This window comes from Cydia fagiglandana, chromosome 5 (assembly GCF_963556715.1).
Source record: "Cydia fagiglandana chromosome 5, ilCydFagi1.1, whole genome shotgun sequence".
Taxonomy (NCBI): Eukaryota; Metazoa; Arthropoda; class Insecta; order Lepidoptera; family Tortricidae; genus Cydia; species Cydia fagiglandana.
The window spans coordinates 6491319-6508690 of record NC_085936.1 but is presented as its reverse complement, the minus strand read 5'-3'; the positions used below and the strand labels follow the sequence as shown (position 1 = coordinate 6508690).

General features: G+C 36.6%; 1 protein-coding gene across 1 annotated transcript in view; it reads right to left on the bottom strand.

Annotated features, from left to right (window-relative positions):
• LOC134664360 (tropomodulin-1) overlaps positions 1 to 16953 on the bottom strand; it is a 73091-nt gene extending 56138 nt beyond the window's left edge. The window contains exon 1 of the mRNA XM_063520941.1: positions 16574 to 16953. Within this exon, the coding sequence (XP_063377011.1) occupies positions 16574 to 16705 (132 nt within the window). The 5' untranslated portion in view covers positions 16706 to 16953. The remainder of the gene's footprint in view (positions 1 to 16573) is intronic.
• Between the last annotated feature and the right edge of the window lie 419 nt (positions 16954 to 17372).

Genomic DNA, 17372 nt, shown 5'->3' with positions numbered 1-17372 from the left:
CTTGGCTGACTATACCTATTACCCAAAATGTAAAACTACATGTGTCATGCTAGGCCCCCTGTATTTTAACCGCCTGTGTACGATAAGGAATCTTTTTGCTTTTTATTTAAGAACGGGTTTTTCTGCTCTATACGGCACGACCGAGATTCGAACCTAAGATTTTTGACCGCCGCACACATAAAATGATAATAATAAAAAGCCATTTATTCACACTAAGTTTTGTTAAATTTGTATGTTTAAATTTAATTGTCCTTTACTTAGTCTGTATCTTTAGGTATTTAAATAAAAGTACTTAAGCAAAATCTACCCTCAATAGGCTCCTCAAAGCCAGTTGAGAGTAGATGAAAACATTACACGATCAAATAATGTATGTTAAACTCAGGTTGTTCAGTGACTGATCCAGGCGGTTTTGTAATTGGACGGTTAACCAATAAATGTTATAACTACCCGAAAATGTACAAATTGTTTGCTTTTATTTAAATAAATAAAGATACAGAGTATAGTGGTGAATCCCTCTTTGGGTGAAGGCCCTCTCAAACCGAATTTGTTTGCTTCTGTCTATTGGCATCCATTGCATTCCCACAGCCTGGGTTAGGTCGTCAGCCCAACGTTGCTGCCACCGCACACATACTCGTACGAAAGGTTAAAAACAGAGATTACATATAGTGCCATCTATTCTCGGCAGTGGTTCGTAGCGTAGGCACGTTTGTATTGTATTTGTTCGCAATTAGCACTTTTGTTGGCTGTCATCGGCCCGTCTGGCTTCGGACGAGGTGCCGACAGCTTAGGAAAAGATTTAGCTTACGATAAGGCTATTGAGAGATTGAATGCTGCTATAGGTAAAACACTTTATAAATACCCACAGCCCCCTTAAAGTGCATGTAGTTTAACTCTTATTTGTGGAATTGACGTCAAAAATGTCTAAATTTAATAATAATTAAATGTGTAGTCTGAATGGTAGTCCGGCGACCCCAAGCCACATTTTAGATTTGAAATATACCTAAGTATATATTAAATGGGTATAAGTTTATTTGAAATGAACACTCAAAAACACCTGAAGAAGTGTTCTGATTTTTAAATTTGTTAAGGTTTTGATATTGATATCATGATATGATACGATTAGACGCGCCGATTCGTATGCGCGGTTGCGCAGGATGCACTGCAAATGTAGTTAAGGTCGTATCATACAAAAATCATAAACAAATTGTAAAATAATTATGCTCGACTAGGACTCGCCTGTGCTCGGTAAGCTATTGAAAACGAAACGCCCCCAACAGTTTGAGGGCGCGCGACCATCGACCCCTTTCCATTCCGAGCATACGAATCAGATACATATGACTAATGGCTGCTCTACACGATGGGCCAACGCCGGCCACTCCAAGGGACGCAGCCATGCGGTAGAATGAGATAGCAATATTACTTGCTCCCTCTAACGCATAAATGCGTTCCTTGGAGTGGCCGGCGCTGGCCCATCGAGTAGATGAGCCATAAACTAAGTATACGAAGCCGTGGAAAGTCGTGAATTCTGTACAAAGCAACACGCGTTTGGCTCGATCGGTATCGGCGTCGGTACGCATTCGTTTTGTTTACAAACAATGACTTTCAACGAGAGTTTTATAGCTTTTACCTATCGTAGGTAAGTTGGAGCGCAAAATTAGAGTAAATAAACAAAGACAGAACAATTCCTTAGTATCGAATGTTGTCGTTATCAATCATTGAGATAAAACCAAAAACACATCTGTTCATTGTTACAACTTACAATGTTTTACTCGTATCGTTACCTGTTTTTTTGACCCAAGAACTGAGGTACCTACTCCTTAACCTGTACTATTTTTGGTCTAGGTTTACGTGGTCTAGAACCATTACTTTGCAGAAAATACAAAGCATAGTTAAGTAGGTATATGTTCATTGTAATATCTATCGTTCGATTACGCTTTTTAAGAGTTAAAGGTACCTACATATTCTTATTTTCTTGGATCTATTTTTTCTTATCTTATAAAAATACCTAAATCGCATATACCTACTCTGTCAGGTTCATCATCATCATTTCAGCCTATATACGTCCCACTGCTGAGCACAGGCCTCCTCTCATGCGCGAGAGGGCTTGGGCTATAGTCCCCACGCTAGCCCAATGCGGATTGGGGACTTCACATACACTTTTGAATTTCTTCGCAGATGTATGCAGGTTTCCTCATGATGTTTTCCTTCACCGAAAAGCAAGTGGTAAATATCAAATGATATTTCGTACATAAATTCCGAAAAACTCATTGGTACGAGCCGGGATTTGAACCCGCGACCTCCGAATTGAAAGTCGGGCGTCATATCCACTCGGCCACCACTGCTCTGTCAGGTTACTCTTTCAATTTATGAATATTATCGTCAATTCGTCATGCTCAATTTAACGAAACCTCGACTATCAAATGCCACAATGCAATAAAGAAGATTCGTAAATGATCGTAAATAGGCATTATAAATTCTATTATGCAAGTTTTGGGTGAGGCGCTTCGTCAATTTCTATTCATTGTCGCCGTGTCACGTACGGCTCTTTCGTAATTCTTTACTGACGTAAAATGAGTTTCTGGAGCATAGCTAAGTCTTTCGTCAAAGTCAAAGATCCATTCATTGTGTAAGCGCCACTTGCATCTTACACCATCCCACTAACCCGGGTTAACCGGTTAAACGGTTAACCTAGTATCAAATTGTTCTGGTAACCATGGTAATTCCATGTTTAACCGGTTAACCCCGGGTCAGTGAATGGTGGTTACTACCCAACTGTCGATGTTGCACTAATAATTATGGAAGTTTGATAGATAAGATAAGAATAAGAGAGACACAATCACACAAAGCGTTTCGTTGTCGAAGCGCAAGCGATTGACCGATTGTCACCTTGGTTAGGCCGGCTGTGTAGCACCATCTGTATCGGGTACGTTTTTTTCTTAGACTTTACCTCTCAAATACAATCAATATTTCTTTGATAGATAGAGATACGTATAAATCCAAAACCTGTTGAAATTTCGTCACTAACACTCGAATTTTCGAGCAACAGATAGGCAGATAACATATTTTCGATTATCGTTGGTATTATGGCTGCTAAAATTGCTAAATCCATTTTTGAAATTAATTTATTTTTAACTTTAATATCTATTAATGTACACGTACAGTCCGTTTTTTTAGCATTAGAAAGAATTTCGCAGAAGTAAGCTTGTGGTTCCAAATCCGGCACTTTTAGCGGTAACAATTTGAAGTAAATTATATGTATTGACCATGCTACATTAGATAATCCAATGATTATTAACAATCGAAGAGCCTGATAAAAACTGCACGCTTGCTTCTGTGGAGTTCTTTCTAATGCTAAAAAAAACGAACTATAGGTACAAAATTCTCTATTTAAAAAAAAATAGCAGGTTTACACTCAGCCGACGTTATCGTTTTTCGCGATAGGCCCTCTGAATTGAAAGTCACACGGCTTTAAACAACTACCTACCGCCTCTTGTGTGATTTTCCAAATCCCAACTTTCTCTGGTGAATTTCCACCGCAAGAATGACACAATAACCTGCGCGTCGTTATGTGTGGAATGACCAATGATTGCTGATCAGCTGGGAAAGTGTGAAACGTGGGAACTAAGTGAAAACTTCAGAGTTTTAGCTTCATATAGTGGTTAATCGCTTTAGTGCTTCGTATTATTTTTTTATTTAATATATTTATTTCGGATAACAAGATCCAAACATTTTAATAGTTACATTACATATATAAATACCTAATACAATAAATTAAATTAAATTAAATAAAACTACTTCTTAAAGTACTTAACTAAATTTGCCCAACAGCACCTCTATGGTCCATGTGCATAGAGTTCCATTTGCGCATTATTGGACACTGTAAATTGTCTATAACAGTGTTCAGAAGGCTGCTGGGGCTTTCCCTAACACGGCGCATCAAGGAGGCCACTCTCTTGCGCATTATGGCTTGGAAGCCATCCACGCGCGCTTGGGCAAACATCCCCGACGCACTGCAAAATCGAGGCAACCCCAACAACATTCTGAACCCGTTATTATACTGAATGCGTAAGGCATTGAGAGATCTCTGCGTACACTTGATTATATAGTAGCTTAACGCTTCTAATTTTTTCAACTAATCAGCTTGTAAAAACTCTCTTTATTTTTTAAAAACAGTGGTTATTTTATTTGAGTAAGTATATTATGTTGTGCTTACTCGGATTGCGGCGCATTTGAATCATTTGATCGATCGATTAAGAGTCGGAAGAGTCCATCAACTTGCACACTAGCGCCACTGCTAAATAATCGTGATTATTTAAATTTAACGAAATATGTATAGTTTAAAAAAAAGGGGGCCGCTACGGACTGTATTTTTTATTTAAGTGCCTTTTGAATACATCAAACTAGTTTCTATGTTGCTGGATTCGTCGATCTATGAACTCAAAACAAAAACGGCCGTTTTAACTTTGGACGCATAGATTGACGAATCCAGCAACATAAAAACTAGTTTGATGTATTCAAAAGGTACTTAACCCATTATGACCTGAATTATTTTAGGATCCCAGAAAGTGCTGATTTTTAGATATATTGTTGTTATATATCCCCTTAGTCATTTTTGATCATTAAAAGTTGAATTGATTTACTACTGCTGGAAAAAACAATGGGTGCCATATGGCACCGCTAGGCTAATAAGTAGTCTGAACCGGTTAGCGCCTGAATTATTTTATATTCTCAGAATTGGATATTTTTTAAATATATTATTAATAATGAGTCTAGAATACATTTTAATTAAGTTTTAGTGAAATTTATACTTTTGGAAAAAAACTGGTGATGCATAACGGCACTATTAGGTGTTAACATTGTATTTTCAAATTATGTATGTTGCGTGTAATATTTTTTAGTTTCTCGTGTTTACTGATGTTATTCCTTGATTTTGGAACTATATTATGTTATTTAATAACAACCACCAATGTTACTAATGAAGAGATACCCAACAAAGTGGGTTGATAAACCGCGATCAATTGTATGGACTAGAGGTTTATCATTACAACTAAACTCAAAATTCTTACTTGTTTAACAGTAATTGTACTTGAGATATTTAAATAACCCTATAAAATTCCATTTATCATGATAAAAACGCTAAGAAATACGGGAATATCAGACATAGTATATGTAACACATGTCATCTCATAAGACTACATAAGCGCCTAGGGGTGCCGTACGGCACCCACAACTTTTCTCGTGCCATGTACAAAACCTGAATTCATAATTTAATAGTCCATTTGAATCATTGGATTAACCATATGTACCAAATCCTAATAAAATATATTTCATGAATATTTTACTACAATAAAAACGATTTCTGAATGTTTCCGTTTACTTAGAATGCAAGCTAAAAATTTGCATTTATTTTCAAGCCTCAGTTTTGGGAACGTGTGCCAGTAGCAACAATCCAAGCAACTTAAAAATATGTGATTGTAGTGATAACTGGTACCCTTGACCATCTAATTAAACACAAATCTCTTTAATTTTCCGCTTATTGTAACCTTAGAGAGCGAAAACCCAAGCACAGATAAAGCGGTGCCGTACGGCACCGCTAGGTCATAATGGGTTAAATACGAAATACAGTCCTTAGCGGTCCCCATTTTTTTAAAATATTTTGTTAAATTTAAATAATCACGGTTATTTAGCAGTGGCGCTAGAGTGTACCTACGTTGATGGGATGTTAAGTTTGTTGTAATAATAGGTACAGTAAAACCACCGAACTATGTTACTTCATACGATTTATAATAAAATAAATAAATATTACGGTTCATAATAAATTTTATTTTAAGCCCATTGTTCATAATAAACCTACATAGCTCGGATAATTTATACAAGTTGCTAAGTAGCAATTTTATTAAAGTCGAATTATTAATGGTCATAATGGATGCTCTTTTGTTCTTTGTTGTGTTGGTCCGCAATGTCTTGTGGACATTTAGGTACTTAAACAAAGAGTACAAAGCCAGCTAATAAAACTCTCTTCTCATGCCAGCTAATAAAACGTTCCATTTTTGGTAACAGTGGTGCATCGTGCAACATTCAAAGAACACAAAGGGCTATACTGTCCACCACGTAAGACAACCGTTTGTCCTATATTTAATATTTTGAATTTATTTAATATACCAAACGACTTAAAATGGGCTAGAACAACCACCAATTGGGCCCCACAAAATTACCCGGGTTCGCGGCAAACCTTGACTGGGTTGGCAAGATGATCTTGACGCCTTTGACGTCTTTGATAGGAACTGATGGGAGGCGGGTCAAGAACAGGGTACGTGGAATGGAAAGGGAGGGCTTTGCCAAGCAGTGGGACACTAGGCTCATAATAAAGAAACCTATAATATTTAGAGTTAAGAGTAGGTAGGTACGGTAAACGATTATTCAAATGTCACTTCCGGTCATTATTTATGCGTTGTGGCTCAGTATAATCACTCGTTAATAAAACGTCTAGAGTGTATTTGGCATTCGTTTCGGAGAACGGGATTTATGCAGTTGTTTGTTAACAAGGCGGAAATTGCAAGTGCCGGGCTGCATACAAAATCTAATGCGTACCTACGCATGCGTACCAAGGCCCTACATTCGGCCGAGTCATTGTGAGGTTTCCGTATGGCGATTTTATTGCTGACTAGCGTCTAGATTCAGACTTGTGCTCATGCGCAAGAAAAGATTTGAAATAGGGTTTACTTTGCATAGTTTTACCTCTAGGCCTAACTCCTGGTACCTACTCCGAACGCTGGGATACCTAACTTATATGGCCGCACTTACGTCTGCAATGAAATATGATGGATGTATCTATTGTACCTGCAGTCATCAAAACCCAGTAGCTTAGCAAACCTGCTACTAGACCTGCTAGCATAAGGTGCGTTGTCGCGCGTGATTTCAACTTAGACTCGCGCGAGAACGCAACTCATGCTAGACGGTCAGAGGCTATTATCTTTGCTGACTGAACGTAGCATGAAGTTTAGCAATTTAGCAAGCATGGAAACGCAATATTCGCTACATGTACCTACGAGGTGCGTAGTAGAGGAAACAAAAGCGACATCAACCACGCATGGTGTGGGAAATATGAAAACTTTCACGGGACGACAAATCATAATATTTGACAGCTGTCAACTCTCAAAGCTTGACAGTTGACAGGCAGAGCGAAGTATCCTTTCTTTCCATCCTTAAGTCGCCTTTTAGCGGGCCGTGTTACAAATAGCAACAAATAAAGTACAAAATATAAGCTTGTCGAGCGCGTCGTGACTCAACGTTATAGTGGTTTCAGACGCTTTTAGATCCAACACTGCGAATTTACATCTTAAAGCGGTTTCTTCCTGTCTTTTTACTTCCTTTTTAAGGAGATTCCGGATTTAGCTTCTCATTAGGAACAAAGAAGACTTGTACTTTAGAGAATAAGCGCCATTTTTATTGTAAGAAAAATTTTAGTTTGACTTACGGACGCTCTAAATGCTACTTATAGCTCGTAAATTTCAAAGCCGTACATCATGATACAGCATCCTTCTAGTTTCTGATTCAAAGTGTTTTATTTAATAGGAGGGGAAGACTGAAGTGGTCGTGGAATGAATTCAATCAAAAAAGATCTTGAGTGCTGCAATGTTTTTGAAACCGACACGTCAAACAACTATTTTTAATTTTTATTAATGATCTTCCTGCCTCGATCAAACCCAAATCCATACTTTTCGCTGATGACACAACTATCATGATTAGTGGTCATGATCAAAGTACATATGAATCTGATATTAATAATGCTTTAACAGACATAAACAGATGGATAACAAATAATAATCTCTTGATTAATCTCACACACTATATGCAATTCCACTCTCACGGATCAATACCTCCTCAACTTAATATTCATATTAATGACTACACATTACATAAAACAGGTAACATAAAATTCTTAGGTTTAAATATTGACTCAAATTTAAATTGGAAGGAACATATTAACTCTGTATGTTCAAAACTGGACCGTTTCATTTTTGCACTGCGAAAATTACGACTTTCTGTTTCATGCAAAGCAGCCCTCACTGCTTATCATGGCTACGTCTCATCCATACTTAATTACGGGCTTATTCTATGGGGCAACTCTGTTGATGTAGAAAGAGTATTCAAACTCCAAAAGAAATGCATGCGTGCTATAGCAAATGCTCATATAGGTACTAGTTGTAAACCACTATTTAAACAGATGAACATATTACCTCTAGCTTGTATGTATATACTGAAAATCTGTATTTTTTCCAAGAAATACCCAAAATATTTCCAAAAGCGTACATATATGTGCTCACTCAACCCAAGAACACAATACAAAGATAACTTACACCAGCCACGATGTATGACAGACATATACAGAAAAAATGCTTATAACATGAGTATAAAAATTTACAATAACTTGCCTGTTCAAATAAAATCACTCGAAGGCCATACATTTAATAAAACTCTAAGGAAATGGCTTCTTGATCACTGCTTTTACACCATTAATGATTATATTGCTCATAAAGAGTAAAAACAATGATTTTATTAATATTAAGTACATAATGTTTAATTTACTGTTATAGCCTTGAAATTACATTAAAATTAAATAATGTATGCTTGCAATTTGACTACTGTATGTACATTATAGTTATTAATTGTATTGTAATTTCATTATTAACAATGTATTAAAATTTGCATGCTGTTTATCAACAGCTGAAGAAGGTGAAACGATTGTATGTAATGTACATATTTTAACCTAAGATACTTTTTGTACCCTTTTTCTGCAAATAAATTATTTCTATTTCTATTTCTACAAGGCAAAGAGGAAGGAGATAAATTATTGGCAAGAGAGGAAGTAACGTGTTTTGTTTTCCCATGTTGAGTGCCGGTCTATAGGCCCATCCTTCTCGAAACACCTTACAGCCCGATTCGAACTGTAAGATACGTCAGTTAATAGATCTAGAAACGATATGGATTAGATATGCCAGTGTCACTGTGAAATGTGACGAAACAAAAACGTTACTTTTGACACTGACACATCTAATCAATATCGTTTCTAGATCTATTAATTGACGTATCTTAAAGTTCGAATCGAGCAGCTACTAACTTAGAGTCGGACCAAGCTGTATCTGCATGGCATTTGCAATGACAAACTGTGTCAATGTCATAAGTAAAGTCAAATTTCTATGAAAATATGACGTTTATAATGATGACATTCCCTCAGTTCGTTTAATTCAAGTCGCTGCAAAATTAGCTTAGACGGACTCTGTAAGAGGAAACCCTAGGGCCAGCAGTGAGACGTTCATAGTCTGGAGATGATAATGATGATGCCATTCAAATACGTTGTGTAAACTCGTTTACGATATACTGAACTAATAACGATTTCGCAAGAAAAGGCATCGTGCTTTATCTAAACAGCACTCGGCTATAACTCCATTGTCTGAGAAACAAAGGGCCATTCTCCGCTGAGGTAGCATTTACGGAGTACTTACTCTCATATGGCAGACACGTACTAAGTACAGTCAGCAGCAGAAGTTGCTAAGCGGGCGTTCAAAATGATCTTGATGCGACTTTGTTGTTAAGAGAATATGAGCGTGTCAAGGTAATTTTGAACACCTCGCCCGCTTAGCAACTTCTGCTGCTGACTGTACACGTTGTGATACAAGTGGTAGGTATTTAATGAGCCTCACTTACACTCGCAACAACCTTGCTGCACCCGCTATTAGAGTAATTGGACCCTGGATGTAAGATGGAAAGCTTTACTATTTTGACCTATGCCTATGGAATTTCAGATAGTTCCAATTTCTTAATTCCGTTGAACTACCGTCACTAGAGGTAAATAGTTGTTACAGACAGACTCGGCAGACAGAGATCACCGATAATTTGTATGCGACTTTTGATACATTGTGGACTATACACTGAGATGTACATGAACACCAATAAAATAAAAAATAAATAAAATGTAACGACATCGATCGATCGACCAAAAGCCGCACTCTATCAAAATCGCATGCGATGGGTCAATTTCACCAAACGAGCATTTTTGTCTAATTCCCATGGAATTTTGAAATACCAACATTACACAAAAAAAAATATGCTGAGAATTTGATAAAAAATATAATAAATATTAATTTTCTTATGGGATAAAAATATTCATAAAACTATAAAAGTTATTTAAATTTAAAATTTTGGTCAGGGCACGGGAATTAGTGTGTCCATGGAAATTAGATTTTACTAGGACGGAAATTAGAACACGGCACGGTAATTGTTTTCTTAACTTATTTTGGTACTTAAAACTATTATTTATGTATATTTTAATCTACAATAATATACTGCAACCACACTGAAGTGGCATCGGACATATTTACCTTCTTTAATTTTAGTTTCGAACGACAAATCTACGAAAGTATGTTACACTAAAAACTACGTATTTGAATAATCCTTTCCTTTATTTTAATGGCAACTAATCTCTCTTTCTTAGTAAAATGTACATATTTCAAAACAATACTTTGAGTAGTTTCGTAAACATGTCCGCCTTTACATACAAAACTATTAATTAAAAAGTGTCATTATGTATCTGCATGTAGATAGGTACAAGGAGTATGATCTGGTATATGGTCTTATAGGAAATGATACTAAGAAATAAATAGGGGCACATTGAGAAGAAGTGTAAGTTAATCTGAAGAAATCGAATATGCTGCCTTCATAAATTAATAACCCAAAAAATTGTTTGAACACATATGAGGTAAGGTGGGGTAAGACTATCACCGGGGTAAGACTATCACTTGTATGGAATCCTCATACTGTTAGTCTTGCCCTGATCAAAATAAACTAAGTTAGTCTTCCCCCGCCTTACTTTACACATAGGTATACGGGGTGTCCCTGCCCTGCGGGAAAATCTTCAAAGTGTAGGTTGGTCAAGTAATTTCTCAAAAATATCATAATCTTCCTAAACAATACTTGCTAAAACAATACCCCCTGGCACTGACTAAAATAACCGACTTGGTTTCTCATTACATCCCAAAACTTTTTTGTAGTAGGTAGAGTAGAAGAACTGCGTTGCGAGATTTGCATCTTTTTACATGAATTCTTTTTGATAGGATCCCATCTCTTTTGTAGGCTGTCCTTCTTTTCGGGTAATCATATCCATACCATAATACATCTTTATTCATACTCACATCGTCCATCGTAGTGTACCTTTACTTTCCCTACTAATTATAAGAACTAAAAGGTAACGTTGTTATCGCATATATTTCTATAGGATTACAAACTTAATTATGCAGTTATCTTTAGAACGTGACTAATATTGCAGTATTATTAGATTTTTATTGGCTTAAAAAGCTAAAACCTAATTACGTTTCTAATTTGGAACTTGTGGGTATGCTAGAAGTACCTTAAAATAATATTGATTGAGAGTGATTGTACCAGTTACAAAACTAAGGGATTTTAAAGTGTATTAATTCTTAGACTACATGCTCAAATTAAATGTTATTTAGATAGAATGTTATTGAGATTTGATGGTACGGCCGTGCCACTTTGTTTTGCTCGACTTGGCCGCGGCACTGTCGTGCCCCGAGATCCTTTGTCCTTCTTCAGGCCTCAAATTCAGGCCTCAAAATATCTCCATGCCAAATATGTATTATCAAAATGATATTGTTTCAGCGGCTTAAGCGTGACAAGATAACAGACAGACAGACAGAGATACTTTCGCATTTATAATATAGTAAGAATAGGATATATTTAATTTTTCTTGTACCTATTAGAAAAGCTAATTTATAACAACTAATCTATTAAACGAGCAATTCTTGTATATATTTCGGGGATCTAACGATTTCGATGAAATTTGATCATATATGGGCGTTTTCTGGGATGAAAAATCGCTCTAGCTAGGTGTCTCTGGGAAAACGCGCATTTTTGAGTTTTTAGGTAGGTATATGTTTTCCGAGCAAAGCTCGGTCTCCCAGATATTTAAACTTTATACGGTTTTCGCTGTCAGCTGTCAAATTTACAAAAAAAACCAGTGTAAATTTGATTCATTTTGTTTCATGTAACCTTAGGTACGGGTATTATAATATGTATGTAATAATTCCAAAAATAGTTTTATGTTTATATAATATTTTAATGTTATAATATGATCAATGAATAAGGTAAGGTGGCGCAAGACTAACATTACGAGGATTCCATACAAGTGATAGTCTTACCCCAGTCCAGTGTCGTCTTACCCCACCTTACCTTACGTATTAAAATTGCCCGGGTTATTCGGGTCCACCCTGTAAGTATGTACTATAGTACTTATACTAAATATACGTCATATTATTATTACATATAATATATATTCAATGCCAATATATATATATATATGTATATATATGTAATAATAATATGACGTAAACATTGCCAATTAACTTACAGTGCCCCCAATTAAAAATTTGTTGACAATAAATGTAATACTTTCTAATTCCCGTGCCACTTAATCAGCTGTTTTAGGTAAATATTCTATGGGAATTAGGGCACGGAAATTAGAATTCGTAATAAAAAAATTCGCCAAAAATTTAAATCGTGTTTAACCAAACTGTTATGTTATCACTTACATAAAGATACATAAAGGGTTCCTAAATATGACAATTGTTATTGAAAAGCTATGTGGGAAATAAAATTTATAAGGGGCATCGAAATTAGAAAAAAATTGTCGCCCACCCGGATTCCGAAATACTTATGCGATTTGCTCGAACACGCCGCGGCTTGACTTACATCCGCTTGCTTTGAGAAAGAGCCGAATACTGCCAGTACAGGTGAGGCGGGACACGAGGCGGTTCAGATACATACGTCGGCTGTCAGAGGCCTTTGAGTTTTGCCGACGAAATTTTACTCGCGCGCTCGGACAAAATTTAAACTTCGATCACGAGTTATTTACCACAATGAAGTTAATAGTGTATGTGCTCAGTGATAGTAAATATCATCTATTTTAAGTATTTGACACTAAATTAGTGATACTAATGTAGAATTTTTCATAGGATTTTTCATTATGCTCAAAAGTAGATTCCGGACAGGGCACGGGAGTAGTAATTTGAGCCTTTAGGTATTTTTAAGTGTACTCTAAAAACCAATTAATCAGTGAATTCATGTGGAACCCGGTGTGAAAGTGTGGCTTCTTTATGTAAAAAAAAAATGGTAAGTATTATCTGATGCTAACCCGCGATTTTCATCATGGACAGAAAAAAAATCGTGTTCAGAAATTGACCCATATCGGTGAGGTTTTTACTGACATTTCATCAAAGAGTATAGTAAGTATATTTCATTTAGGTATTGAAATTTTACTGTAACATCAGTATATTATGTAGACTCGTTGGGTACGAACGAAACACCTCAACACCAAGCATTGTCCTGTAGCACCACCGCACCGGAGCGTTAATTGCTCTTGAAGTGGCAGGACCCGGTTCCCGGACAATTTACGTCATTTAAATTTGAAACTTGATTAATTAGAATAGAATCGAAATTCCAACAACTGCCACTTGAAAGGTGATACTACTAATTTAGTTAAAAACCACATACCCACGATGTTCTCAGTCTTTGTTCTCACGGGCATCAGACACGACTATCAACACCTCACGATTCACGACCCAAGATTTGCCTAATGTATACGTTCGTGCATTGTGCTGGATAATTTTCTTTGCCACGATTTCTATCGTAGTTAATTGATTTGCTAAATTGTTAACAATGTTCATTTGCACATTTTGTTAAGAGGCATACAGATTACATACCAGTTTACCGGACGATATCAGCCTGTCATGTTGTTCGGAACTGTAAAATTTTGCGTTTAACTGACATACTGATATCGTTCGGCGGACTGGAAATCAGTGGGCCCCTTCAGTGGATCATATTAAATTTCTTAATTTATAAGTTAGTGGCTAAATATAAGGAACATAAATACCTATCCCCGATAAACAAGTTGGAGTATAGCCATGAACTATATGCTACAAAACTAAGACTAATATGGTCAATCCACTGATTTAAGGTTCGAAATTTAATAATGACGCGCCGCGTATAGGCCTTGACAAGTTTTTTTAACGATATCAACAGTAAAAAAAATTATAATTGTATTGTAAGAAATTGAGGTCAATAACCCGAGATAAAAATTGCCTACTCCGGAGCACACAATCGCTGTGGCCGAAATCGGTCAGGAACATCATCATCATGTTTATTTTAAAAAACCCACTACAACATTTTAATGATTTCTTATTTACCTGCGTATTTTAGTTGTGTAAGTAATTTTTTTTTTTAGATTTTTTGAAAAGCCTGTCTTTTTTAATTAGTAATTACGTGCCAATAAACCTAACCTGCTCAAGAATTTCCTGAAGCAATACCCATCCATACTTAGCTAGGGATTATGGAAATGTGAGGCAAGCTGGTTGTCAAGTTACCTTACAAGGCATCTAGACTGATTGGATGATCTCACTCCTTGAGGTTGATGACCCGTAGTAAAAAACCTCACACTATTACTGTGCACAATAAAATGCATGAACATCAGGTACCAAAATAGAAAACAATTACGTCCATGGGAACCAATAACAGAATAACGGTATTACGTTGATTCAGTGGCAGTGGCGTTCATAATTCGCGTTTTATCGCACCTAATCCTAACTCGTTACTAAGATAATAAAATTCGCAAAAATTCCTCCGTGAATATTGCATCAATGTTTTATTGATACAAAAGCTTTAACATCTTGGGGATTCCTGGAACAGGGTAGTAATATTTTCCGGATTTTAGGATTTTACAGCATTTGTTTAGCTTACAAGGCGAGTTTACAAATTAGAAAATCTTTATGGTCTGGATATGCTTAGATTAATTAGAAAGCTTCGAAATGTGGTGTTGGCGGAGAATGGAAGAGATTAGTTGGACGGAAAAAATATCAAATGATAGGGTTCTGGAATGGATTAAATTAACGAGAAAAGAAATATAATAAAAACAATAGAAAATAGAAGAGGAGTACTAATTGGACATCTGCTACGATACGACATGTTCCTAAAGAACATCATAGAAGGAAAAATAGAGGGAAAGAGAGGAAGAGGAAGACCGAGAATCAATTATTTTAACCAAATAAAAGAAAAGGTTCAGGTCGTGTCATACCAGAAGGTTAAGGAGTTGGCAGAGGACCGGACGAGTTGGAGATTGCTCCACCGACAAGAGCACAGCTCTTAAATATAAAGAAGAAGAATTAACTCTACAGGAACAGAACTGGTGTAATCTGTGGAATAAAAATATGTTTAGCACCATATGATGCTATTCTAGTATTTTTTTAGGGATTCTATATGTAGTGCGTGTTATTTTTATAATACAAAGCGGACCCTGGTAAAGGCCGGGAGAATGCTAGGTAGAAAACTACAACGTCCCGTTCTACACGTCATTGGAGGATGTTGGAAGCTCATAATTATACATTTCCGAAGCATTTCACCTACGTGAAGCATGAAGCAACAAAGCAAACAAACAAATTTGACACCCTGCGTGTGCCAAGAGGAGACGCAAAGCAAATTAACATCTCACGCGTGATAAAAATCGACCTAGTGATGTGACATTGACGTTTTTTGATCGTTATCGGCAATACGTTGGCGTTAGAATGTAGGAAGTGTTAGAGATGCATTAAAATTATGATTTTGTTTGCTGTTAAGAGGTTTTTAATGATCGTGGTCATGTAAGTGTCTGTAGTTAACGACATTTTGTAATAGGATATTTGGGACATTGTCAATAAAATAAAAGCTTAGGAAACTAAAATGAAATGTTTGTGTAACGTTAATATTAGACCCAATTAACGCTTTTAACAGAAAACTCCCAGCCGAACCCGAATTTTTGCCTCAAACATTTGGCAACAGAGGTAAATTTATATCAAAACACGATTCGCCAAGTTTTTTTTTAAAGATATTTTTAAACATCAGAGAGTTTATTCATCAGTTGACATGCTATGTTCGCCTTCACCTTGGGAGCTGCTTCATATCAGCATTGCATAATGACGCCCGTGACACGCTCGACGCTGGAACTGTCCAAAATAAACACCTCAACAATGATACAGGGATATTTCTAACGCCACGACATGTATTACGCAGAATGTGGCTAAAGTCTAGACAGTTTTCGCTGAGGTTTGAGTTAAACGAGGTGAGGAATGCATGAAATAGGAGCGACGAGACGGAATGTTTGTTTCTGGAACTCTTAAATATTACGTTTCCCTAATACTTTGGCAAATACAAGAGGTATTTAGAACCCACGTATACCTAGGTTTAATTTTATTGCGCTTGTAACCGAGTAAAAAAGATAAGTCAGCTATTAATCTCAGTCGAATTGAATTATTTCGTTTTATTTACGAAACCCGAATGCGACTGCCGGTCGGCGGACGTGGAAGCGAAAATACGCCATCGGTACCGTCCCTAGAGAAAATACAGGGGTAAATTAGGGAGCTTCTTCTAAATCCATTTAGTTACTAGCTGTGGTTCTATATTTTTTGTGAATAATACTCTCTCTTTACAAGAAGTAAATACCTATAGGTATAGCTCGACCGTTTGAACTTACTTGTGGAACTATCCTCTTTGTTTTGGTGCTCTTGGTAGTGGTGGTGATCGTCTCGGTCTCCTCCTCTACGGTCTCCTCCTCCTCCTCTACATCGCCCTCGGGCTTGTTCCACGATCCGAAGAATTCCGTCATTTTTATGTATTAATTCACCCACACCACTAAGCTCACAACCTTTTTGATACATCAATCGCACTAATCACTTTTCACACACATAGCACATTTCTATTTAAACCGAAAGAAAAAAACGACCTCTGTGTTTGTTAATATAAGGTATAAGCACTTAGTACACCGGTGATATTTCGTTACAATTATATCTGATCATAAGCCGCCGCACGGCGGATACGGCCAGAGCTGTTCCTTTACAAAATCCTACTGGAAAACTGAAATAACCGCCGCGAACAAAAAGCACCAGCCAAAACATTTCACGTGCACGATTATTATTAGTTGGACGGTCTAGCCGAGAGCGCTAAGTGCGACCTTTAACATAAATCCTGTTGGATATTTCCTTATTATTCACATTTTGAATTCATTATAATTATATCAATTATTTGCTTTGTAATCCTGTAAGTGCTTAAAAGAGCTTTCCGTGACACAAATGGTCTTTGTAATGGTTGGTCTGTCACGTCTGAATGGTTTGTTAAATCCATTGAACCCTCGTTACCTTAATAAAATACTAATCAATTCGTGCAATGTTTCGTCTCTTTTTGTACATTTTGCCCGATGTAAATGCGAATTGGCTCAATTTCAGATCTCACAATTTTATGATTGCTACATTAGCAACACACATTTAGCTGCAGTA